This window comes from Hemicordylus capensis, chromosome 8 (genome assembly GCF_027244095.1).
Source record: "Hemicordylus capensis ecotype Gifberg chromosome 8, rHemCap1.1.pri, whole genome shotgun sequence".
NCBI classification, from domain to species: Eukaryota; Metazoa; Chordata; class Lepidosauria; order Squamata; family Cordylidae; genus Hemicordylus; species Hemicordylus capensis.
This window is the reverse complement of record NC_069664.1, coordinates 20,494,531-20,522,183: the sequence shown is the minus strand read 5'-3', so window position 1 is coordinate 20,522,183 and position 27,653 is coordinate 20,494,531. Positions and strand designations below refer to the sequence as shown.

General features: G+C 45.2%; 1 protein-coding gene across 2 annotated transcripts in view; it reads right to left on the bottom strand.

Moving 5' to 3' along the window:
- Window positions 1-594: 594 nt before the first annotated feature.
- DCPS (decapping enzyme, scavenger) overlaps window positions 595-27,653 on the bottom strand; it is a 57,393-nt gene continuing 30,334 nt past the window's right edge. The window contains exons 3-6 of one of the 2 annotated variants that reach the window (XM_053270268.1): window positions 25,335-25,480; window positions 18,467-18,580; window positions 9,743-9,853; window positions 595-2,073 (exon numbers count right to left, since the gene is read on the bottom strand). In XM_053270268.1, coding sequence (XP_053126243.1) covers window positions 1,807-2,073; window positions 9,743-9,853; window positions 18,467-18,580; window positions 25,335-25,480 — 638 coding nt within the window. In that variant the 3' untranslated portion in view covers window positions 595-1,806. The remainder of the gene's footprint in view (window positions 2,074-9,742; window positions 9,854-18,466; window positions 18,581-25,334; window positions 25,481-27,653) is intronic. The other variant, XM_053270270.1, reaches the window with a different exon arrangement.

Below are 27,653 nucleotides of genomic sequence, written 5' to 3'. Positions count from 1 at the left end.
TATAAATGTAAAAATCATCATCAATCATCATCATCATCATCATCCCTGGTTATTGGCCACTGTGGCTGGGGATTATGGGAGTTGTAGTCCAAAAACAGCTGGGGGCCTGCAAGTTGAACAGGCCTACAATCCCCATTCCAGTCAACGAAGGGGAAAAGAACGGGGGTGGCACACACACAGCTTTGCAGAGTAATACAAATATAACTTGAACCAGAGCAGCTAAAAACACTGTTACAGGTTAAAAAATAAAGTTTCTGAACATATGAAGCTGCCTATTGCTGAGTCAGGTCATCAGGTCATCTAGCGCCGTATCATCTACACTGGCTGGCAGCAGCTTTCCAGGATTTCTGGCAGAGAAGGGTCTTTCTCAGCCCCGCCAGACATGTTGCTACTAGGACCATGGGCTGTACCACTGAGCTATAGACTTGTTATTTTAAAAAGAGAGAATTGCCTTGGACTGAGTCAGACCAATGGTCCATCTAAACCAGTACTATGTGCCCTGACCGGCTGCAGCTTCCCAGAATCTGAATCAGACGTCCTGTCCAGCCCAGCTACCAAGGAGACCAAAACATCCTCAACAAACAGAACAATGAGTACAGCAGCGTACAGCCATTTATTAACAGAAAAGGGGGGGGGAGCTCCAACTGCAAAAGGCATGGATATACAAACCCAGTCTTACAGAACCATAAACAAAAGGCCCAGTTTGGACAGAGCACTAAACTGTGGTCGAGAGCGACGTGAAGGGCCCTAAGAGAGCTGGAGACGTGTGTGCTCTCTATCCTCCTCTCCTGCATATGTGAGGAGGAGAGTAAAAGCTTCCACTTCCATGGCAAACTAAAGTTCCCCATCCCTGGAGGAACAAGGGCACCACACTGTGTACTCTCCTCTCACTCTAGCTGGGTAATAAACTAGAGTTTCTCAAATGTGCATGTAATGGGGAATTGAGAGTAAGGACAAATGAGGACTTGGTAGTGTGGTTTGCTCCCAGCACAATTAGTTCACAGCTAGAACCACCATTCCCAGAGACCATTCGCAACGAAGAACTGCGGGTTGTCCTTAAGTGGGGAAAATGTTTTCCACTCTCCTCCTACAGGAGAGGAGAGGAGGGAGAAGCCTGTCCACTCACAGCTCTCTTAGGCTCATTCATGCAGTAGTAAACCACAAGGCTTCTTCTCACGACCAAAATCCAGTTAGATGGAGTGCCCAGATGGGAAAGGAGAGCTGGGTGTACCTGATCAGAGGTCATGTGAACTCCAAGATCAGAGGAGGAGGAGGAGAGAGTGATCATGGGGGAGGTGGTTGCTGGCTGGGACGGGGGCCACCCAGTGTTCCCTGTAAGAGAGAATTCCAGCTGTTGTTGACTGCAGCTCCCAGAATCCCAGCTGCAGTGGGCTTTGGCTGAGGATGCTGGGAGTTGTAGCCATCAACATCTGGGATTTTCCGTTAGAGGGAATTTCTGGGTGCCACCTGTCTGTTTTCGGTCTGGTGCCACCAACCCACATTCCATCCCCAGCATTTTACCAAGGGCGGAGGAAAGCCATCCTACACAGCTCCTGCTTCCCACACAATCGCTCTCCCCTCTTCCTACTCTGACCTTGGAGTTCACATGACTACCGATCAGGAGTGTACCCGGCTCCCGCACCCAGCTCCCCTACCTTGGCTGGGCACTCTTCCTACCCAGATTTCAACTGTGAGAACAAGGCTACGGTTTAGTATTCCGACTTAACCTGGCCCAAATGTCTTGGGCACAATACAAAATGACCCCCATGAAAGGAATATACACTTGGTCCCGCAGTCCTCGAGAGCTCAGAGGTGACCTGCTTCCTGGAATCTCTTCAGCAAGGGTTCATCCGCCCGGAGGGCAAAGGTCAAGGTGCGCTTCTGATAGTACTGGGAGTCGAGCTCTAGGTGATCGATCACGTCGGAGAGGAGGTGGGCCCTCTCCACGGAGCATCCGGGCGCATCATAGCTCAGGGCGGTGAAATGTACGTGGAGGTGGTAGTAAGATGGCTGGTAATGTAGGTAGACCCGCAGCTGAGCCCCAGAAATCCCAAAGCGCTTCACTACTGCTTCCTAGAAGAAAGGTGGAGTCCATTAACACTTCAGACCAGTTGCAGACAAGCTAGAGGGCAGCTGCTCTACGAGTCAAAGCGATCAGGGACGGGAACTGGAGTATGAGCCTTGTCACAGACGCGCCCTTCTTCCAAGAGCTGCAGGCCAGGCAGCAGTGCAGGCAGGCAGGCAAGATCTGGTGGATGGCATTGCCAAGTTTCTGGGCCTTCTCCTCCTGTGCAGGACCGCCACAAATCCCTGCTGTGCAATTCGTGCCACTTTGGGCACTTGTAATGCAAGTTGGTGCAACGTAGGGCTGCTCTCACAATCATGATTAGGGTAGGAGACACGTCCTACCCGTGTCCGGGATCTGTTCATGCTCCCTTTTCCTGATCGTCTGTGAGTAAAAAGCAAGGTAGGCAGGGAAGGAAATGATTGTCCGCTTAGCAGGCCTCCATCCTACCCAGCAGCTGTACCCAGCTCTTTAACAAGGTAGGACAAAAAGTCCCCCGGCCCAGATGCTCCTGAGCAGACAATCCCTTCCTCCTCCCCCCTTGCTTTTTACCCACAGATGAATGGAAAATGGGAGCATGCGCAGCTCCCAAACTTGGGCTGGCTGCGTCTCCTACCCTCCCACAGATCTGCCTATAAAAGGGTCCACAGAATGTCTTTTAATATTCAGGTGTAACCATGGAGTATGCTGATTAACAAAATGCCTAAAAAAATGAACCCAGGTGATCAAAGATGCCTGTGCATAACATGCCTTTAACAACCCTGCAGGAACGTTCTAGGGGTTTAAGATGCAAACAAAAGGGGTGCCAGGAGACAAGTAAGCCAGGCTGGGGAGGGGGAATGGCTAGGAGCCCTTCAGAGAGGTTGGGCTCAGCTCTGCACCATTTGCTGCCAGCATCTCAGGACGGCCTTATTGACTTCCTCTCCGTCCTATTTGTCCCCATTGCTCTTTTGCCTTCTGCTCCCAACTGCTTCTCTAGATACTGATCCCGACCCTTAGGCCATATTGATAACTGCCTCACTCCAGAAACTGACCCCAGATTGATCTTGCTGACCGAGTCAGTTTCTAGTCCTGGACAAACCCTGCACCCCACCCATCATATCCAAGCAAGCTACTGACTGCTGACTTTGTACCCCCAAGCTCCCCTCCTCCACCACCCCTCCAGCCTGCCAGCTTTACCATACCACGAGAACTAGAGACAAATCATCCTTTACTGGCATCAAATATGGTGGCCAAGTAGACCCAGCCAATAGCAGCAAATGCATCTTCCGAGCTTCTCTACAAGAAACTGTCCCTAGCCTTCATTGGGTATCCCCTCTCTAACAATGGCTCTCATTCAGACCTGCAGCAGCTGTGACCCACAGAACCCATGCAATCGAATTCAAGGTGTTTGTTTTTTTAAAAATCCTGAGTTATCAGTCTCTGACCACAGAAACACAAGTATCAGCCGCACACACTTCCTGGCAGTTTTGGGTCATTAAAAGGCCACTTTCTACGTGAATCTCCCTCATGTGAATTTCCAGTCTTGGAGGCAGACCCCATAAACAAACAATGAAGCTGAAAGCGGCAGGGCTATTATTCCTAGATAAGAGCACCTATAAAGGAATGCTGATATTAAGGACTGCCTTTGAGGCAAAATGTGGGTGGGAAAGCAAACCTCATGAATGCTGTCCTCATATAAAACACACCTTAGGCACATGAAACTAGCAGGGGGGAGAGATGGCTTGTCTCAGGGCAAGGTCTGAAGGCACATGCTACAGCCACCTTGCTGAGGCGAAGCAGGCCTGGGTCTGGACAATGCCTGCACCATCTGGGACCATCCCTGTGCTTCTCTGAGTCCCATGATGGGAGAAAGGCAGGAGGTTATCAAGTGTAACCTATCACCTTTCTTCCTGCCCTGCTAATTTTGAAAGTGCAGGGAGGATTTTAGGCCAGGGACCATTTTGCACATTCTCCTCACCAGCTGTGTGTGAAACCACCCAACGACAGATACGTCACAAAGGGGGTTCAACCTGTCTCTTTTCACCCTTGAGCAACCCTAATAAGAACCACCACTGGATTCAAGTGCGGGTGGCAGGGCGTGCAGGTGGGAAAGATGCCATCAATCACCTTTATTTCGGTCTCAGATCAACACAAAGGGAAAGATGCAATGGCTAGCATGCTTCCCTCAGGAGGGGCCGCAGCTCAGTGGCAGAACGCCTGCTTTGCATGCAGAAGGTCTCGGGTGCAATCCCTGGCAGCATCTCTAGGTAGGGCTGGGAAAGCCTTGGAGAGCCGCTGCCAGTCAGAGCAGACAATCCTGAGCTCGATGGACCAAGGAACTGACTCACTACATGGCAGCTTCCTTTAGCTCAGTGATAACAGTATCTGCTTTGCATGCAGAAGGTCTCAGTTTCAATTTGTGGCAGCATCTCCAGGTAGGGTTGGGACAGACTTTTGCCTGAAAACTTGAAGAAGCTGCTGCCAGTCAATGCTGTACCTAGGTCATTTTGGAGCCTGGACCTAAAGGCCTTTGGAGGGTCCCCCCTCACTGCAAGTTAAGCATCATTTTTTAACATGTTCTTGAGGGCACAAACCACACCACCCAGGACAGACTAAAGATTATTTGGGGGCCTCCAGGGGGTGTGGAGGCTCTGGACTTTGGCCCCAAAGTCCAGGGGTAGGAGCACCTCTGCTGCCAGTCAGTGTAGACCAGACCTGATCAATTTAGGGGGCCCCAGCTGTCTTTGGACTACAACTCCCATAATCCCCAGCCACTGTGGCCAATAGCCAGGGATTATGGGAGTTGTAAGCCAACATCTACAGGAGGGCCGAAGCTGAGCAAGCCTGGGGTAGACAGTACTGAGCTAGATGGACCCTGATTCAGGATAAGGCAGCTTCCTACGTTCAGCGGCCTCTCTGGGCTGCCATTCCAACGTTATCATTTCAGAGGACTTGGCAAGTTATAGGCTCCCATGACCAGTAAGTGTAATCAAAGCAACAGAACAGCAGCAATGGGTTTGCCAGGGCCCTTCAGACACACTGGGCTTCAACACTGCTTGGGGAATGTGGCAAGCTTTTGCCCAATCTCTTTCTTAATCTCTTGTGTTCTGTGATGCAATTTGAGTCTGAGTGTTTCAGGATAGCAACAGGGGAAAACATTCCACTTGCTTTGGCTTCCTCTCACTGTTATTGGCATGCTGAGCCACATTTCCTTGGAAGTAAAACCCACTTGATTTCAACACAACATTTTTCTAAGCAAGGACTGATTCACCCAGGCTACCACAACAATCCCCAAAGCAAGTTTCTGTGGCGGCACAAGAACCTGAGCCTGAACAGTTCTCTCTGCACAGGAAGAGTGCTCTCGCAAAGCCATTTGTGAGAGCTTGTGTAGCATCGAGGCTGACAGAGCTATGAATCTGGGAGTGCCTAGTATGACTTCTGCCCTAAACTAACTAGGTGTCCAGACCGGATGGCCCATGATGCTGAGACGAATCCACAGGACCATGGAGAGGTCCCAGGGAACCAGCTGACTCAACATTGCTTGGGAGTGAGGCCATAGCTCAGTGGTAGAGCATCTGATTTGCATACAGAAGATACCTGGTCCAATCCCTGGCAGCATCTCCAGGTAGGGCTGGGAGATACTCCTACCTGAAACCATGGAGAACCACTGCCAGTCAGTGTAGACAATCCAGTGGTCTGACTAAGTATGAGGCAGCTTCCTATATTCCTATGGAGCAGACTCCCCCTTCCGAACTCCCCCTCCTTGCTTAGAGAGTTGAAGCCTTCAAGAAGCAGCCCTTGGGAGTCTGGCACTCCTCCTCTGCAATGCCTGTTCCTGTCAAGCTTGTCGTCTGTGCTGGCACGCAGACATCGGAGAGTGTGGTGGTGGTGGTGGAGAAGCCAGCTCTGCAATGGAATTGGATTCCAGGGGCGTTGCCTCAGAGAGCAGGACATCCGCTGGGGGCACCAGCCCCAGGACTTTCCAGGCTCTCGTTTGATGTTATTGTCCAGGGCTGGGGCCAGCACTGGTCCTGTCTCCTCGGAGTCTGCATCGGAGTCACTGCTGTGATTCCAAACTACAAACCCCGGCCAAAGGCCATTGCAGCTGTAGATGCTGGGAGCTGTAGTCAACAACATCTAGGAATCCCTGCTGCAGAGAATACTGTTGGTGGTCCATGACACCAGGTAGCCTTAGACAAGCTCCCCACCCCCCACCCACCTCCCCTGCAATCTGGTGAGAACACGACTGAGGGCTGATGTAAGGGACAAGACAATGCATGTGAAGTACTTTGAAAACTTAAAAGCACGATACAAATGCTAAGTATTCTAAGTATTCGTACTGTCTGCCTGCTAGAGGAGGAAGTGATATGTTAATATGGAAAGCACCGTTTGAAGTGCCTCTGATTCATTTGGGGTTCTTCTTAGTAACACCCTTGGAAGTGAGCAGAAGCAAGTCCTCAAGCAACACATTCTGAAAACACACTCTCCGTGAAGGATCACTTTGGTTCTGGGAAGGAGGCGTGAAGCATGCATTTGGCTGAAGAGCTCAGTTCCAGCTCAGATTGTGTGTCGAGCGAACTCAAGAGCCAAGAGGAAATGGGCTGTGGGTTTCGAAGAAGTGCCCCCCCCTCCCGCCCCGCCACCCGTCAAATGTGTAACAGCAGCCTTGACAACTTTATGCTCTGTAAAGTAATCAACAACTTGGGGGTCAGGAAACAATCGTAATGTGCAGCGGGAGAGAAAAATCTGTGTACAAGACTAATTTTTTTCATCTCTGTGCAGAATGAGTTTTGTTCTGGGTGGCAGTATCAAGGCACTGTGTGTGCAAATACATTCAGAGTGAGGCCTTCCTGATTCAATCTGAGCGGGATCTAAAATTAATTGAGCAGGCATCAGAAAACTTGTGAGTACGCACACGTGTGCATGACTTAGAGGGAACAGTGACAATGACAATGACTACTACTCCTGCTACTATTATAATATTTATATACCGCTCTTCAACAAAATTCTCAAAGTGGTTTACATAGAAAAATAAATAAGATATAAATAAGATCATTCCCTGTCCCCAAAAACTCACAATCTGAAAAGAAACATAAAGGTAGAAACCAACAACAGCTACTGGAGGGATGCTGTGCTGGGGTTGGATAGGGCCAGTTGCTCTCCCCTCGCTAAATATAAGAGAATCACCACTTTAAAAGGTGTCTTCTTTGCTCAGTTAGTCTCTTTGCTTAGTTAGATGACAACACTTTCAAGTCCTCTTATCACCATCCTGCTCCTTCTTGCTTCCTTTCTTCCTCTCAACACCACCCCACTCCATCCCCACAGCTGTAGGCCAACCACATCAAGATTACAAGAGGTTTCTGGAGTATAATCGTGTAAAGAATATGCAGATCCTATTGATGACATGCCAGGGATGATGAGAGTTGTAATTCAACAACATCGGTCCATCGAGCTCAGTGTTGTCCACACCAGGGCTGGACATGTGCAGCCCTGGCGTGGACAACACTGAGCTAGATGGACCAGTGGTCTAACTGGGTACAAGGCAGCTTCTTGTGCTCCTACCCCTCATCTCACCCTTTCATTTCTAGATAACACATTGTCGTCATAACAGCAGCTGCCTAAGGGGCCAGGGGCATGTTTGGAAGGTATATGCTACAGCCACTTTGATGAAGTCCATGAAGCTCCACCATGGAACATAGAAACATACGAAACTGCCATATACTGAGTCAGACCATTGGTCTCTCTAGCTCAGTATTGTCTTCACAGACTGGCAGCGGCTTCTCCAAGGTTGCAGGCAGGAATCTCTCTCAGCCCTCTCTTGGAGATGCTGCCAGGGAGGGAACTTGAAAGCTTCTGCTCTTCCCAGAGCAGCTCCATCTCCTGAGGGGAATATCCTACAGTGCTCATTCTTCTAGTCTCCCATTCATATGCAGCCAGGGCAGACCCTGCTTAGCTAAGGGGACAAGTCATGCTTGCTATCACCAGACCAGTTCTCCTCTCCATGGAAGTCGGCAGGTTGTAAATATAATCAATAAATAAGGCCCAAGGGTCCATCACAGGTGAGAAGTGATGGGACAGTTCTTGTAATGCTGATCCATGCAGCTCTACCCATATTTACTCCATAAGTAACTTCAATCAGGTTTTCGCCCAAGTAAGTATGAATAGGATTGTAGCCCAAGATCTTGATGCCAATTCCTTTGCCATGTGGGGGCCAGCTGCTGGGCACTGCGCCACCAAATGCTGAAATGCTCTGTGTAATATCCCTCCCCAGAGAGTCACGTTTCATCCTGTCATTGCTATTTGGCCACAAGCAATTCATCACTGGGGGAAATAATCGTCCCCAAAAGACCAGGTGATGGTGTCACTGGTGGGGCAAGAGAAGCAATAAATCCACACCGTGGCACATAAGCTGCCGGGGATGAAATACTGAAAATAAAGCATTACATTGTGAAGATAACGCATGAATTCTTCTTGACTGCCAGCCCAAGCTGGCCCATGAATGGGCTGCTCAGAAACTGGCACGGATAATTTCCTCAAAATGTCATGAGAAATACAGTAAGTGAGCAGCTAATGTTTTATTTACATTTTATTTACATTATTGACATTAATGTGAAACCCACCTTTCAGATACTAGCCACCTTAGGATTTCCTCCATTATGTTAACCTTGATCTAGTGCCCGTAGTGGATTCTCCCAGTCTCCACATAACATATACAAGGGAAGGGTGTTGCCTGGAGATGGTGGAGCATTGTGTGTTGTGAGGATCATGCTGGTCACAACTTTAACAATAACAAAAAGATAACCCAAAACAAAACAAAACCAAACCCAGAGAAGAATATAACTTTCTGGCACTGGAGAAAGAGCTGTATCACTTTTTCGGAACATCAAAACACAAAGCAATTTTTGGAAGCACGATTCAGATGTGACAGGGCACTGCTGTGAAGAGTGGGGAGAGGAGGTAGCATTGCTGGAGTTTCACATGGTTTTTATTATTATTTTATTATAATACAAACAATGTGATTATAATTAATTATAATTATAGTTTTATGAATATATATTTTTAAAGGTCTACATGAAAATGTGTTTATTCTTTAAAAGAAGCAAAAAAACAAACCAACACTTATACAGAGCTTTAGAATAAAATTACAAAATGTGTGTGTGTGTGTGTGTGTGTGTGTGTGTGTGTGTGTTTGTGTGTGAGAGAGAGAAACAGTTTGGGAGGGATGGTAGTGCTTTTCAGAAATGTCAGCTTGCAAGCATTCGGTGCCCAGGACCATTGCCATGGGGTGCCAACATTAGAACCAACCCCTTTCACAAGAGTTTGATCTGCAACCATTAGCCAGTAATCATATGTATCTCCACACCATGAAAAGCATCCATCCACATGCTAACTTCTGCATACCAACCCCATTAAAGGAAACAGTTTTGGGGGAGTGGGCAAAAATGGCCGTTTCCAAGGGGAAAAAACAAGTACTTCTGTACAACTGGAAGAAAAGTAATAACTCAGTACCGACAGTAATAACTGAATTACTGACTTAATGAAGGGTGTCTGGATCTTTTCAACCACATGTTTACTTTCTCTCTGTGTGTTGATATTCAACAACCAACTGAACAAGAGGAGGAACCTAATCAGTTCTCAGCTACCCTAGAAACAGGACAGAGAAAAACTATGGAATAAATAGAAGAGGATACTTACTTTCCCTTCTTGCAAAATGTTCTTCAGCAAAGGCAGATGCTCAGCAGTAAGATCCCTCAGTGACTTTATTCCTCGGCAGTGGCAAATAGCAATCAGGTATAAATCATCTAGCTGCAGATACAGAATAGACTAGAGATTACACAAACAGTGATGCGATTTTCTCATGGTGAGACACAAATAGTTAATTTGCGCTTTCCCAAGTACAGGGAACACAAAGGACTGGTTTAGATGCCATGCGGATTATACCATGGTTCCCTTGATTTGATCTATTTATTGCTTAGCCATTTAAGATAGCCAACAAAATACAACATAAAAAAATACAGCCTGCTTCGTCTGAGGCTTACTCAGGTTTTAGTTACAGATAGAAATACTCAGTAGGTTACAAGAACTTACAAAAGCACCCTGAATGATGTGGGGCAGCACATTTAAAAAATCTTGGTTACCCAGTAGCAAAGAACAGGTATGTAGGAATATGCAAAAGCACACTTAAATGCGTACAGAGTTTTTTGCTACGCCCTAGCTGTATGGTCAATTACATTGTAGGTAAACTATAATAGAACTGTATTAGGAATATGCAAAACACACACACACACACACACAAAAGGAATATAACTTCTAATGCAGTCTGACTAAACAAACTTTTCCCTAGACTAAACTTCCCAAAGTCAAAGCCCAGGCTTCCTTTTATTGAACTCGCCAAACTCCAGAGGAGAGTTCAAGCTTCCTGCCCTCCTGTCTTTCAAGGATTCATCTTCCTGCAGCCATCCTTCCTGGCCACATGTCCTTCTCTAACAAAGAACTGCCTTCTTCCTCCCAACAGCTCTCTAGGTCCCACACCCCTGGTGTACTGATTGGCTGCACCTTGGAGTTCACCAGCCTGTCAGTCAGGACAGGTTTCACTTCCAGTTAACTCTTAGCGGGAGGGGTGGCTGATCACAACAAAAACCTATTACAGATTATTACATCCAGCTTATTACATCATTAGGTTAGAAAGTTCTAACCTAACCATGCTAGTTTTCTTTATGCAAGTTGTTTTTGGTCCCCCCCCCCTTGTGTTGGGATCATTCAAACATGCAGATACCCTCCCACGCATACATCCTTGCAACCTGACATGGTCTAATCAGAGTACAGTTTTACCACGTGATCATGCTATACAGAAAAACAACTGCCCTCAATACTAGTACTATATAAAAGGGAAAGGTCCCTGGGTAATGCCTGAGGACCTGTGGCATTTGTAGGTGCAAAAAAGCTTAAGAACCTCCTGCTCTAAACAAGGTGGATGATGTTTATGCCCACTATTATAACCACAACAATCTAGTCAATATTTTATAAAAGCAAAATATGCAAATTTACCGTGTAGAAATTATGGAAACATGCATTATTTCTTATCTTTATTTTCCATAATTTATTCTGTTATCGATTGGCTAGTTAGTGGGTTAGGGGAATAATGCATGTTATGCATGTTACGGGAAATCTTATTATGTTTCCTCTGTAGTTGCTGAGATACCAACAGGCTTATGCTACCTCCATTCAATCTTCTGACAGTCTCAGAATCGATAACAGATTATCTGGAAAGCCTGAAGGCAGCCTCAAAAACTAATGTGTCCATTATGTCATCCTATAGCTATCCCGAGTCTTTCTTGTGTGTCAAGGAGAGAGGGGGAGGGGGGAAATCAGTGACTGACACACAGACTAACAAAGTGATGTGCAGTTAATGCTGCACACACACTACAAGGTAGGGACAATTTTCATCGATACCACCTTCCCTCTGAAGCCGACCGTGACTCCTGAAAATATGTTCCCAAGGGCTGTGCAACCCTCAGAGACATATTTTCAGGAGTCACAGTCAGCTACAGAAGAAAAGGAAGATTGATGAAAATTGTGCTTCCCCAAGGCATAAACACAGTGTTGTTGCACATATGCTTTGCTTGTCTGGAAGCCAGCCAGTGTTCTGCAAATTGCCATTTGAAATATATTTATTGTCAAAAGGACTGTGCTAGCTAGGCAAAGAGGCATCTTTTAAAGTCTGGCTCTCTCATATTTAGCAGAGGGATAACAACTGTCCCAATTCAATCCAGCAATTCAATCCAATCTAGCATCCCTTTGATGGCTGTCGCTGGTGTCTCTCTCTCTTGTGCATTTTCTTCCAGATTGTGAGCTCCTTTTGGGGACAGAGAGTGAAAGCTACTTGTTGCTAACTTAGTCTAGATCCTACCTGATCTAGACTAAGAGCATCTGAATCCATCTTTTCCTTTTAATACTAAAGTATTTCTATCCAAAACAGCAGTTTGAAATAGATGACAACAGAGGATTTTTCTCCTCTTGCCCAAGCACTTGATTTAACAGAAGGACTTTGAGCTAAAAATACTCCCAACCATTTCAAGTTTGAAATGGCAACAACCCAAGAGAGATTTGTAGCTCTGACCACGTACTGCTTTTCACAGGACCTGGGTAAAAACTGGTCACGCAATTAGAGCGATGGACCTGTGGCTAAGCTGAAGGAGTGTAAGAGACTGATCTTTATGGAGCCCAGACTGGTCAGTTCAAGCGAGAGAGAAATCAGTGAGGCTCAGATGAAATCCATAAAGAAGGGCAATTAGCAGCTGCTGCAAAGGTTGACTTTTCCTGTGTTTCTCAAAATAGCCTATCCGGGTGCAACCTTAGCACAATGCTGTGTAGACTGCAGTGCAGAAAACGTGCAGAATGACGTGTTGACCACAGAATTCAGCCTCTAGGAATATCAGCATTAAAAATCAAACACAAACACACACAGTCAATTTTCGGCCCTGACAGTGACAAATAGATGGCTCTATGAGCGTAGGCCTTCAACGAGCCTCAGGCTTGTGCACTCCCCCGCCCTTTCACAGTTGGCAATTTATTTACTATAGGCTGCTTTATTTATTATGCCCTTACTCCTCCAAGGAGCTCCGGGGAGATTACATGGTGCTTTCCCCCTTCTATTCTCATAACCCTGCAAGGTAGGTTATGTTCCCAGGTGGTGTAGGCCAGTGTAGGAATTTGAAGTTGAATCTCCCCAGTTCTAGTCCAACATTCTAACCATCTCATTGCACTGGCTCCGAGACTAGCTGTGGCTTGCCATGTCATCCAAACTGGCATTGATTGATTGATTGATTGATTGATTTAGTGAGTGCCATCAAGTCGATGTTGGCTCTTAGCAACCACATAGATAGATTCTCTCCAGGATGATCTGTCTTCAACTTGGCCTTCAAGGTCTCTCAGTGGTGCATTCATTGCTGTCGTAATCGAGTCCATCAACCTTGCTGCTGGTCATCCTCTTCTTCTCTTTCCTTCCATTTCCCCCAGCATTATGGACTTCTCAAGGGAGCTGGGTCTTTGCATAATGTATCCTAAGTGTGATAGTTTGAGCCTGGTCTTTTGTGCCTCAAGTGAAAATTCTGGATTGATTTGTTCTATGATCCATTGGTTTGTTTCCTGGCTGTCCATGGTATCCTCCAAAGTCTTCTCCAGCAGCAAAGTTCAAAAGCGTCAATGCTTTTTCTGTCTTGCTTCTTCAAAGTCCAGCTTTCGCATCTATAGAGTGTCATGGGAAAAACCATTGCCCGAACGATTCTAATCTTTGTAGGTGTAGACACGTCACTGCATCTAAATATCCTTTCCAAGGCCTTCATTGCAACCCTACCAAGTGCTAGTCTGTGGCGTATCTCTTGACTGCTGGACCCTTTACTGTTGATAGTCAATCCTAAAAGGAAGAAGCTATCCACCACTTCAATGTCTTCATTTTCGAGTCTGAGGCTGGTTGCTGTACCCATTGTCATTAGTTTAGTCTTCTTTACATTTAGTCGTATTCCCATTTTTTCTCTGTGCTCCTGACCTAAACTGGTATATAGGTTTGCAATTGCCCTGGAAACCCAGGCCTGGAAACCTGAATCAAACCATAGTTTCCAATCCTAATTTTCAGGGAAAGTGTAAACCATTCCATTTGAATAAGAATCTGAATCTGAATGAATCTGCTTGAAATGAAATGCCAAACTATGGGGAAATCAACCATGTGAGAGGAGGAGGAGGAAGCACATGAGCCCAACACTCCTTGAGGGCATACTATGTTCTTGTAGTGTCAAACTACATGTTGGCATTACATCTGAACCAGCCTTGGATGGGCAATGCCTGCTGAATTCTCCAGAGTTAGGGGTAGCTGAACAGACTTTCCAGAGTAGCAGAAAATGCTTTCCAGAGCTTATCCAGAGTTCAGGGACAAGCTTTCAGTGCCTGCATAATTTATACAGATCGCAGAACTGAGTGTGGAATTTCTCTTCCTTCACTGCTTCCTTCCGTTCATTTTCATTTGTTCATTTTCTGACAGATGTTTATTTATTATTGTTGTTGTTCTTATGTGTTCGATTTCTATACTGCTCTTCCAAAAATGGCTCAGGGTGGTTTACACAGAGAAATAACAAACAAATAAGATGGATCCCTGTCCCCCAAGGGCTTCTTTCTGCTTGACATACACACCACCCTGAGTATAAGCTGTTCCTTACTTTGGCCCGAGTGTCACAGTGAATCTCACTTCACATCTCTTGGGTTCCAGGTTCTGAATATGCTATAGGCTTGAATCCAGACATTTTATACTCTAGTTCAGAGACTGACCCACGAGTCCCTGTGGTGGAAGAAATCAGCAGAACTGGACACACTGATCTTTCAGGCACCTTGCTTGCATAGGCTCTCTTCTTGTGATGCAAGATATACTCTGGATGGTGTCGATTAATCCCTTAGCGGGGCTTGTGTGTGGAGGACCCCACCTCAGCACACAGCCTCCAGCCACATCTGTTGCTTTATTTAGCAAACAATCCCCTCACTAAACAGCTTGAGCAGATCGCTTGACAGTTTGCACAACATCAGCTCCACCTTTCCTCTCTTCTTATTGAGGTCACTGGCCCTCTGAAGCCTTTCAGACTGTTGACATGCATATATGTACCAGGAGTCCTGGCTCGCCTCTGTCAGCCTGCAATAATGAAAGGTTGGCCATAATTAAAGGCCCTGTCTTTCTAATTAAACTGCCACCCGGGGAAGGAGGAGGAAAAAAGGCCCCCTGTGGAGTATGTTTTGAAAACCTAACTCAAGATTTGCTTTTCAGGTCCTACTGGGAGACCAAGTAACCTCCTGTAATTTGATTTAGTGGCCCAAGGCTGTGGGGGTGAGGGAGAAAGAGGATATGTTGCGATGTAGAATTCACAAAACTCAAGCAAAGGAGCTCAGAACTGACTAGAAGGGCAGATAATCTAATTTGGTGCCTACCTCCTATTCCCACCATTAACAACAACAACAACAACAACAGTTCAGAATTAAATGACTGCCTATTTCTTGGTCTTTAGTGGCACTGAGATCAGCTGCCCTATTCGGCCTGATGGTAGCTATGTGGCTTAATGCAGGGGTTCTCGACGTTGGGTTTGCAGATGTTGTTGGACTACAGTTTCCATCAATCTCAACCACAATGGCCACTGTGGCTGGAGATGATGGGAGTTGCAGTCCAACATCATCTGGGGACCCAAGGCTGAGAACCCCTGGCTTAAAGAGATACTGCTGAAATGTTACTTACTGTATTTAAAGTCAACCCCCCCCCCGCCCATGCTATTTCCTGTCGGATTTTAACACTGACAGGGCGGCGGCCTTCCTTTTGTTTTGTTTTAGTTACTTCTAAGCTGGGTCACGTCAATTTAGCTTCTGCATAGGTGCTTGGCAGAAAATGTTGGCATCACAGGCTGGGTGATGGGCAGAAACAGATCAAAGAGAATCAACTCTTTTTGATTGGTTTTTGAACAGATCTAACTAAAACAAAACAAAAAGGACTAACGATACTAGCACTATTTTGAAAAAATGCTGTCATTTAATGCATCTTGTGCGCTGGACACAAGGAAGACCGCCGCCCTGTCAGTGTTGAAATCTGACAGGAAACAGCATGGTACTTTAACCTCTGGACTACTTATTTTTGTGGACTTCTGTTCTGTCCAAGCAGACAGTAAGCACGCTAAAATACACAAACCTAGATGTATTCAAAATACAGACCACATTTAATCTACTCCGGTCTGCCCTCACCCCACAAAAAGCTTTTGAAGAACAACTAATAGCATCAGCAGCTGCTTGTGGGAAATAGTTAGAGCAAAGATCTTCATGACTTTTCAAGCAGGTCCACTTGGGCAAAAAACCTTCAGTGTGGGAGCCGTTTCCCACCGGACTGACCTCCGCATCGTGCTGTCCTTTTCTCAGTGCTGGGAGGGAACTTTGAGAGAGATGGAGCCCTCCCATAAGAGCTGTGTGGGGAAAGTACTGGGAAGGGCTGCAGTAGCCAGTACTCCGTGCACGCCTTCCAAGATGGTGCAGGGGCTTGAGTCCCACTGGTGCTGGGCAAACTACAGCACTGAACGGTGGTAACAGTCACTTCTGCACGATGCCAGGCGGACTGCACAGAGTATTCGGATTCAGCCAAAGCTTCACACAGGCCCAATAAACAATTAATCCAGGGGCCATACTTAGGGTTAATAAGGGCTGCCATGGACCAGTGTTCCCTTTAAGGCATGCACACATGTGCACGCTCTCAAGGTTTTTTTATGTCTGCTCAGTAAATTTAGAACCTGCTCAGGTGGAATCAGGAAGGTCTCTCTTGGAATGCACATACGCACGCACATTGCCTTGATGCTTCTGCCCGGAACAAAACTCATCGGCACACAGATGAAAAAGATTAGAGGGAAACAACAGTTCCATGGACCCACAGGCCTTACAATGAAGAACACTGGGCCAGTGAGAGGAAGATTAAAAGATGGGGAGCAGCCACCAAGAACACCTCTTAGCATCCTACCCTAGTCTCATTCAGTGTATGAGTGACGTTCTTAGGGATTTCCCAAAATTGGGTCCCCAGACGTTGTTGGACATCAATTCCCATAATCCCCAGCCACCAAGGCGAGGCCATGATGAAGTCCAACAACATCAGTGGGGACCCAAGTTTGAGAACCCCTGCGCTGAGCAGAATCAAAGGGAATGCAACGGGGAAGGGGGGACTTAGAGCAGGAGGGGATTTCATTGGTCTGTAGGAGGCAAGCTGATGACTGCTTGCTAGTTCACAATAGGAAAGAAAGTAGATTTGACTGATAGAGAGACTATTTCTTAGTTGAGGGCAGAGCCCAGTTATGACCAGTTCTTTGTAATACTGGCTTGGAAATAGACAGCTGATGATTCCTGTCTTGTGCAGGTGCTTAGAGAGCAGCAGTCAGGTCAAAATATATGTTTTGGTAGTATACAGACACACTAAATTTATAAAGCGACTAGCTCTCCGGTTTTCCGGGGGGAAAGATATGTCTGGTTAATTAAAGGGAACGCCAGCGGAACAATTTCTAGCCAAGCTTGCAGCTTATGAAAATGAGGTGTTACAAAACCAAACATCAAAAGAAGTTGGTCAAAGACGAACACAAGAGTACTTTGGCTTCCAGCCCATTTTGCTGTTTTGAGTCCTGCTGCAGGAAGCGTAAAACAGAGATCTCGACTGATACCGATCTTAACAACTGTCAGTCGTTCTCATCCTTGAAGCTGCCTACGTTTCAGCATGAAGAGGGAAAGCAACACATCTGGGACCGTTTGTACGCTGCACTCTACGAACAAGCGTTTGAAAATAAATAGGCAGCTGTAATAGTAAAAGCCAGTTTCAGATGTCCCGTTTTACAGAGACAGTAGTAGTATTGTGAAAGAGGGCAGGGTAACAAGGAGTTTCAAGCCAAAGCTCATGTAGAGTCCCAAGAGACTGCAGGGTGGGGCACACAAGACTGACACAAAAGTGTACACCCTCCAGCATTTCATAGCAGAAAACAGGGACACGTTTGACCTTGTATGACTCCTATTCTCACAACAAAAAACATCCCCGCCACACACACACACATACTTCCCATTACCCATTGTGGAAAGCTCTACTCTATCTATTGTATGGGTATTGATTTACTCTATAATGGTCTGTCTTGCAGAGAGGGAGTTTTGTTGTTTTGCTTAAACTAACCAAAGGGGAGGAAAACAATTATTCTTGGGGGCAGAAATCCCCATAATTGTCCTATAATGCATTTATACCAGCAGCAGTATGTGGAATAGTGGGCAGATGGCTAGATGGCGCCTTGGTGTTCATGTGTACACACGAGTGCCCATGTGCACTACAGTAACTGACAACTCTAGCTCTAACAATATTTAATATTTAATAACATAAGAAGAGCCCTGATGGATCAGGCCCAAGGCCTATCTAGTCCAGCATCCTGTTTCCCACAGTGGTCTACTAGATGGTTTGGGGAAGCACACAACCAGGAAATGAAAGTATTCCCCTTCTCCTGCCGTCCCTCCCCTGCAATTGGTATTTGGAGGCATCCTGCATCTAAACCTGGAGGTAGCCCATAGCCATCAAGATTTGTGTCTTTCAAAAGAGACACTCCCGGTATTTCTCCAGAAGGCAAAGGAGAGACAAAACAAAGAAAGTGGAGGAATATTAAAAAAAAATCTGGATATTCCGATAAAACTGGAACCTGTAACTGGACATGTAGGGAGAAGATAGATAACCTGAAGACCTGTGCCATTTACTCTAGTACTTTATTGGAAAGCAAAGGATGAGATCAAGATGCTGTAAAAATTCCTTTCAAAGCTGTGAAGGGGAAAGCACCCATATCCTGGTATTGCCCCTGCCAACAATCTCATTGAAGAACAAAGGATGATCTTACTGACCTGTTTTTGATTCCATTTAAAATCAGGAATGAGAACAAAGCCATTAGCAGGATCCGGGTTTTCATAGATTATTCGGTCAGCCTCAGCCTTCTTTTCCAGGATATTGTAAACCCACTAAAGAGATAAATGAATTACTTGTAAAAAATACACTGTACATCAACATGAAAAAGTGCATCTCTCTGGTTTAGGCGGTAAAAGATTTTTATTTTGTTTTGCTCCCTTAAAGTGGAAACTTCATTCTAGGTCCTAGATCATAAAAACTGCATTTAGATTTACAAAAAAGACAAGGATTTCATACCTAATAAGATGTATAGTTAATTAACCATAAGACAATCAGATGTCATGTGTCTGAAGCTCGACTGATCACTAAAGGGGCAAGAGGGAATTGTTCTCACTGCTGCCCTCCCAATTATGGATGTATTTATCTCTCCCCCAAAGTATTACGTTTCTGCCATTTCTGAAAGCAGAGCACATAGCTTAATAGATTCTTAGTTGGTCTGCATCTGAAAAGAAGGTTTAGAGGAGGAGGAGAGCTGGTCTTGTGGTGGAGGAGAGCTGGTCTTGTGGTAGCAAGCATGGCTTGTCCCCTTACCTAAGCAGGGTCTGCCCTGGTTGCATCTGAATGGGAGACTAGAAGTGTGAGCACTGGCAGATCTCCCCCTCAGGGGATGGAACCGCTCTGGGAAGAGCATCTAGGTTCCAAGTTCCCTCCCTGGCAGCATCTCCAAGATAGGGCTGAGAGAAAGACTCCTGCCTGCAACCTTGGAGAAGCTTCTGCCAGTTTGTGAAAGCAGTACTGAGCTTGATAGACCAATGGTCTGTATTTGGCAGCTTCCTATGTTCCTATGTAAGGTTTGCAAAATTCCTGAAAAAGAGAGTGTGAAGAATTATCCTTGAAGTTGACTTTGCCAAAGAAGAGCTGCTTGGCAGTGTTGAATGAAGGGTGGGGGCAAAGGCAATTTGTGAAATAAAATAGATTGCAAGGCCTTTATGGGATTCCCCCTCATCCTTGGCTGCTACAGAAACTAACACAGCTGAGCAATAATAATCACAAGGGACTTTTAGATCAGTCATTTCCAAACCAGATGCCAAGGCTCACTAATATACTGCCAGAAGCAAACTAATCATATACTTCAACAATCCTGTGAGGTCAAATTGCCCATCCACAGAGGAGCCTGCCTCCGGTTCTCCGAATGAGTCTTGGCTCTGGAATGGCTTTGTTCAATTCCACCTCCACTGTGGGTTGGTCATTTTGTCACGTGTCTGCATCAGATGCAGCAGGTCCATTCACTTTCTCCCAGCACAGGCATATGGTGGGATTACCTGTTCTCAGAGGAGTAATAAGCTAAACTTGCTTTGTTGTTTGTGATCGTGTGTGACTGATTGGGGGATGATTGGGGGGTGAACTCCCATTTCACTGGCAAATATGGGTCTGGGAAACCCTAAGTGCCATTTCTCACGTTGAGGACAATGACACAAAATCTCAAACAAAAAAGCCCTGAGCCATTTTTGGAAGGGTGGTATAGAAATCGAATGAATGAATGAATGAATGAATGAATGGAATTGTTATTATAAGTGATTTTTTAAAAGAGATATTATGGTATCTCCTTTTTTGACTGGAGTCTCAAAAGCAACTCATAAAATACAACTGGGGTTGTAGGAGAAAAACAGCAGCTTTGGGAAGAGCTGAGAGTTAAGCTCAAACTGTGCCCATTTCTACCAATTAGCAGTAGAAAAGTTAGAGGTTTGCCAATCTGTGTTTGACACCAGCAACAGCCACTGAGAGGGATGCTACGCTGGGGTGAATAGCGACAATGGGTATCCCCATCATTTTAAAAATGTCTCATTGCCTGGATAGCAGAACTAGCTGCTAACGTTTTAAAAAAGATTTCTTTCCCCAGAAAGTTCTAGAGACCTAGATTCTAGTCCTCTGTGGGCCTTCAGCTTGCAATAGAACATAGATTTTTATGTTAGTTATGCACAGAGGGAGATGACAAATGCCACTTATGCTTGGCCAAATGAAGCCACGTCATGGTTTTCAGTCACAGCAATTCTCGCACAAATTGCCCCTGTGACTAAGGCTGCAGTGTGTGAAACATTTTTGCACGTTCCTGTTAATCAGAAGCACACACACACCACTCACAAGACCTAAAATTGCAACGAGAGCAATGGGCCTTAAGAACAGCATCAAGTCCAATACTGAAGCAAGCTGATTTCATTTCCAGTTGCAAACACCATTCTCCTCGCTGTGAGCTAACAGAAGACTGTTGTGCATTATCACTGGTGGGGACTGCTCATGCTTGGAGGAGAATTAAAAAAGTAATAATAATGGACACAGCATTGGAGGGCACATTTGGAGCCTACAAAGCAAACTCCCTCTCCAGATGCAAAAAAGTCAGCCTTCTGCAGCTGGGAATAATTAGACAAACATCACAACAATGAGTACCACATGTTTAGCTGTGGTGTGCAGCAGTGTAGCAAACACAAAGCTCATGCCAGAATTGTGTAGGCTTCCACTGAAGCCCTGATATTCTCTTATAATAACTGCACTGCAGAGCAAATGTGAGGTTTTGCCCAAATGAGAATTCTGGGTTGCTCAGAAGTTTCATCAGCTGATATAAGTCCAGTAAAAGATGTGCTTTTTCTCCAGCTGCTTCATCCACTGAAATCTGTTTCAGTCAGAAGAACCTTTTTTAATGTGGTGATTCTCTTTATTTAAGAGCAGGAGAGTTACTGGCCCTATCCACTCCCAGCACAGTACTTCCAGTGACTGTTGCTGGTGTCTATCTTATGTTTCTTTTTAGATTGTAAGCCCTTCAAGGACAGGAGTCCATCTTATTTATTTATTTATTTTATTTTATTTTATTTTATTTTATTTTATTTTATTTATTTATGTAAACCGCTTTGGAAACTTTTGTTGAAAAGCGATATATAAATATTTGTTGTTGTTGTTAGAGAATAAATTATCATTGTGGCTGTTTGCCTTCTCTTTGTTTTTTTTGTTAAAAGGTAAGGTGAATATTCTCCATCTATAGCAAGGGAACACAGCTTCTAAAGATTAATTTATTTTTGGTTCTTTAATGAGCATGGATGGGGAGACGGTGTCAGTTCTGTTGGTCAGTGACAGTGACGTCATGGGCAAAATCCAGTAAGTGCTCATTATACCCATGCAAACATATTCCACATTCACACTGTCTGTGTGTGGATGTGTGTAGCAGGCAGCGGGGAATAGCATTTTCCTAATGACAAAATATTGCAGTCTACATGCTGAGAAAACACATTATCTTCACAAGGGAAGTTCTATTTGAAAGAAAACGTCTGGATCCCTGCAACAAATGAGTATGAATTGCACACTTATTGTGCTAACAAAAAGATCTTTTTGGAAAGGCCCTTCAAAGGCATCTCCAGGGCTAGAGTTACAAAAGAGTGGGAGGGGGAGAACCTCTGAGGCGGCTGCAATTAGCCAAACGCAGCACTACAGCAGCTAGGAGTGAGGCTTGATTTCTGTTCTGTGATACTTGCTATGCTGGATCAAATCATTCTCATCATCATTATCCAAAAAGTGTACCTTTCTCCATCAAAGCTCTGCACAAATATTAACTAATTAATTATAAAGCCAGAGCGGGGTGGTATTTCCGAAGTAATTACATTCCACTTCATGCAATCAGCAAGCAGCGCTCCCTAGAGAATCATCTTCCTTGTCCCTCTAAAACTCCAATGTGTGCTTTTAGACTGAAAAAGAGGCAAGGAAAGAGAGCAGCAATTCACCAGGGCGAAGAACTAAAAAACAGCCACACTTCCTTGTCTCAGAAAAAAGGACAGCCCTAGAGAACTCTGTCCACTGGGCCACACTGGATATCTCTTCTCTCTTTGACCCCTCTACTAGTTTTTCCTCTTTATTTGTGCTCTTTTTATCTCCACGGTGCCAATATGTTCCTTTTGGCTCAACCTTGGGCTCCTTCTTAAATTTCATAGCTCTGTCCTTTCTCTCTGACTGTCCTGCTTCTCTGCAACTCACTGGTACAGTTCAGATATAACTGCAACTCACTGGTACAGTTCAGATATAACTGTAGCATTGGACTAAACCATAGTCCAACAATGCTACATGAACCGGTCCATGGGAGTCACACGCTCCCACTCCCTTCTCCCCCTCTCTTGCCAGAGTAAGGAGAATTCAAGCTTTTGCTTTCACTTCAACACATATCACAGTTCTGCAATACATACGGATGCAGGGATATGCAATATGTTAACCAAATATGGTTTAAACCACCATAGTTTGATAGCCTCGTTTGTGCCAAGAATATCCAAGCTTGCTCCAAGGAACAAATCACATTCCCCACATTTGTACATAAGCAGAGAACAGCAGTATATTCTAAAAGTGATGGGAGACGGTTTCACTCTAGGAACGTAGGAAGCTGCCACACATACTGAGTCAGACCACTGGTCTATCTAGTTCAGTATTGTCTTCACAGACTGGCAGCGGCTTCTCCAAGGTTGCAGACAAGAGTCTCTCTCAGACTGATCTTGGAGAAGCCAGAGAGGGAACTTGAAACCTTCTGCTCTTCCCAGAGTGGCTCCATCCCCTGAGGGAAATATCTTACAGAGCTCACACTTCTAGTCTCCCATTCAGATGCAACCAGGGCAGACCCTGCTTAGCTAAGGGGACAAGTCATGCTTGCTACCACAAGACCACCTCTCCTCTCCTCACTCTCCTCTTCTTGTGTCAGAAAGAGGGAGAGGGATAAGCCCACAAATCCATGGCTCCCTTAGTTCACACAGCACTACGCCACAGACTAACATCACATGTGGACTGGGCCACTGCCTCCTGACAATCACAACTCTCCTTCCTTGGAACTCTTTAAACTTAACCCTTTTACTTATCCCTTTAGTTCTACTTGCCAACTGAAATGACACCTCAGTCCATGCCGCTATCTCTGTTCACATGCAGCCCTCATTCTCCTTGCCTCTGCCTTCATCTCTCCAATCCCATTGTCTAAATTTTCGATTGTAAGCACCTCAGGGTAGGAACTGGTGTTTTGCTTATGTCACGTGCCATGTACAGTCATTGATGGTGTGACTTGAACCAGTAAAAGGGCTGCCATCAGATTAAAGAAAGCTTGGTTGGTTAATCCATAACACCATAAAAGAATATAAGAAGAGTCTTGCTGGATCCGGCCCTAGTCCCACATCCGGTTTCCCACAGTGGCCTACCAGAGGCTTCTGGGAAGCCCACAAGCCGGAGATGAAGGCATGTTGTGCCTCTACCTCTGCTGCTCCCTTGCAACTGCTGCTGAGCCTGGGGGTAGTATAGGCTACCCCCAGGCTAGTCTTCCAGACTAGTAGCCATTGATAGGCCTGTCCTCCATGAATGTGTCTGTCCCAATTAAAGCCATCCAAACTGCTGACCACCACCATATCCCATGGCAGAGTCTCCCATAACTATGCTCTGTGTGAAAAAAAGTACTTTGTTTTATAGGTCCTAACTTTCCTGGCAATCAGTTTCAGGGGATGACCCCTGGTTCTAGTGCTGAAAGAAAAGGAGAAAAACTGCTCTCTGCCCCGCCTAGGGTTGTCATGTCCCCTGGAATTTAGGGTAGCTTCCAGATTTTGGCTCCTCCACCCAGCTGCTAAACTCCACCTGGATTTACATGGATTTCAAATGGGATTTTAGTCCGGATCCAATCACAGGGGAGGAAAGTATACAAATCTGCCGAATGAATGAATGAATGAATAAAATGCAAATTAGTTGCCAAATAACTTGCATAATATGCAGATTAGCCACCCAGATTTGGGAAGCTTGGATACAGCAACCCTAACCCATTCATAATTCTGTAACCAATTTTAGAAAATGGCTGGATGCCATTGAGGCTGGGGACAATGGGAACTAGAGTCCGACAACAGTTGGGACCCAAGTTGGAGACCCCCTGGATGACTCAAATGCATTTTAACCAGTCAATTAACTGATTAAATCTGCATACATGTTGTGCATGCGACTAAAAGAATAGTTTTGAGGGGGCAGGGAATATTTTATGTGTATGTTATGCATATTTCACAGCAGGTACTATCTTAGAAGAGGTATTCTTTCCCAATGTGTCAGTGAAGGGGAATTTCTCTTCTAAAATGGAGCCTATAACCAAAATAATTAATTTAAAGACCAAATTAAATAAATAAAGATGTACTGGCCAGTTGATCAGGTATGCCTTTTCAGTGAAATTTAAAAGGGCTTCAAAGATATTAATTGGTTTGGCCACTCAGTTAAAGGTTGCAGTCCTAAATAAATATTTAAAAACCAGCTATTTCACATTTAGTCTTCATCCATGTGTCTCAACCATGGCACAGAGGTGACAGGGTCTCTGTCCAGAAGCCTTACAATCCAAGCAGAGAAAAGCACCCGGAAAATCTTGCAACAGAGTCGAATGCCACCAAAAGCCTGATGAAATTACATCCGACAAAAAGCCAAACTAATTGCTAAATCTTGTACGTGCTCATAATTATTCCTTTCAGAGACTGAGTCACAAAAGCCTGCCTAAAAGACCGAGTCACAAAAGCCTGTCTCCTAAAACTGGTTAGATGTCCCTGAAACGGCCTTGATCTAGATCCAATGGGCTGCGTGACTAACTCTGTACACCCAAGTGAGGCTTGGACTTTCTCAAACAAAAGTGCCTGCCCCCCACCTCCAATGCCACAATCAGACTTCTGAAACACAGAGGAGCTTCCTAAGCAGTTTGTGATATGTCATTGGGGCTTGCTGTTCAAAGGGACAAGTCAAAGAAATTCCACTGGCCTTGGGTGCATCTAAAGTAGCTCTTTGGAGCCCAGCCACTGACTGTCCTGGGACATAGTCATACGGAGGAGTTGCATTCTGTACCTGAATGCTGAAGCTCTGAGACTGGATAAAAGGCAAAGTAATGTTCTTGTAATCCTCCCCAGTCTCCCGGATGAGATAGACTTCTTGACGCAAGTATTTCTGAAGATGTTTCTCTGTGGCTGGGTATACCACAGTCGTTTTTATCTCTGGAATGAAAAAGAAACGCATGCTGACCATCATTAGATTATTATTACACGTCTTATCATTATTCGCATGTTTTTGTCAGAGAAAACATGGTCTAAACCAGTGGTTCCCAACCTGGGGGCCTTCAGATGTTGCTGAACTACAACTCCCATCAGCCCCAGATACCATTTATTGGGGTTGGGGATGCTGGGAGTTGTAGTTCAGCAACATCTGGAGCCCCTCCCTCCGATTGGGAACCACTGGTCTAAACAATTCCATCTGTGTCCTTGATAACTGTCAACTACAGCCTCTATGGCAGGGCTGTACAACTTTGGCCCTTCTGCAGATGTTGGACTACAATTCCCATAACCTCTTACTATCAGTGATAGTGGCTGGCAATGATGGGAGTTGTAGTCTAAAAACAGACAGAGGGCCAAAGTTGTGCAAGATGTCAGGTAGGGACTTGAAGGATGTCAGATAGGGATTCAGTCTGTTCTCCACTATCCAGCTTTGGCCAAAGGAGGGAACTGCAGGGAAGCCAATCACAGTCATGGGAAATCCAGCCTCCTTTCCACATGAGGACCCGTTAGCCCTGCTGAGGGCTATTGCTATTATAACTCTCATTCCTCACATCACTTAATATTGTGCCATATTCCTCATTACAAGGAGTTACCATGGGCAAGCTAATGAATAAGTTTATTCATATGGGTGTGATTTGCATTCCAAGTGCTTGGAACAGCCAACTGTTCATTAGGGTCTCTATTGTTGGATCTAAATGTGCCCAGGTTTAATAAGGATGTACAAAATGGAGCAGCATAATGTACAAAATGGAGCAGCATACACCACTGGGTGTACCATACTGATGGACACTGTTCACATACAGTCAAAGTCAAGTGGAGGAGTTTGCAGAAGATCTGTAAAAACTGACGGTCCTGGGTAATTGCATGGGGGCACATGTGGCAAGCAGATGGCATTAACCCATTTTCATCAAAAGGGCGATTTACTAAGAACATGGTGTCTAAATAAGACATGTTCAGAGATTCTTCCCAAAGTCAAGCTCCTTTCACCTCAGATGCTATTAATGCTAGTTACTAAAAACAATTGTGGGTGTCCCCACACCCAGTTGGGTGGGAAGGGAGAACATGGTGAAGATACAGGCTTGACTTGCTTTTTCAGTGGCAGCAAACAAAGCAGAACAGTAACAATATCTGGATGTCCAGGACGATTTCCAAGAGAGAGGTTCTCTTGGTTGCAACACAGAAGAGGAAACAATGGGGCCAAATAAAAAACAACTCAAATCCCAGATGGCACAAGAAGAGTACATGGCGATGGACACATTCAGCAGGTGGCCAGCATGGAGCTGGGAAGGCTCCATTGAATGTTCTGGACTTGATTCACATGGTCGGGTTTCCTTGGTGGAAATCCAAGTCCAGAGCTATGATTAGAGAGAGCGGAGGCAGCTATAGCGGCAAATTGACTAAGCACTCATTTTACCCATGGGGGAAAGAGGGAACTGCCAACATACAATAGGACAATTCATCACGACCCCACCGTGGCCTCCACAGCTGGAATGTTGTGAGGCCCTAAACAGGCTAAAGGAGTATCTTTTTTCCTCCTCTGGAAAGGAGATGCAAGTTTGGCAAGAATGTATGACCCTCCCTCCCATTCATGCAATTGTTGGCCTTCATTTTCCTATCTACCATAACCTACTAACGTGCTTGACATAAGTCCCAGAATACTTTGCTCCCACCATTCATTATATAGCATGCATTTTGTCCAACTCTGAATTTCTTTACTGATGGATGACCGCTGGTTTCAGGATCAAGTACAAAACAAGATTAGCCATCACTCATTAATTAGTAGTATTCAGTCAGTAAGCAAAATGTAGGCTGTTAATACCATTTAACCTTGACAGTTTGGCAAGAAAAATGATTCGGAAAAATGATTCAGAAGGTTGGAAAGAAATTATGAAAATTTCTTAGTAAAAAGAATTAGGAAAGGTGTCTAGTTGGAAGAATGTTTCTTGGAAGAATGCTCAGCAGCCAGAAAAGTTTGGTCTCTTCCAAAAACGTCTATCAAGCACTAGGCCAAATATTGCTTGTTGTGTCTTTAATGTAGAATGTGTGAGGCTAGTGAACTTTAAAAACCAACCATCAGTTACAAAGAAGCCTTTTTTGTTTCCTTTCTTTTACTCAT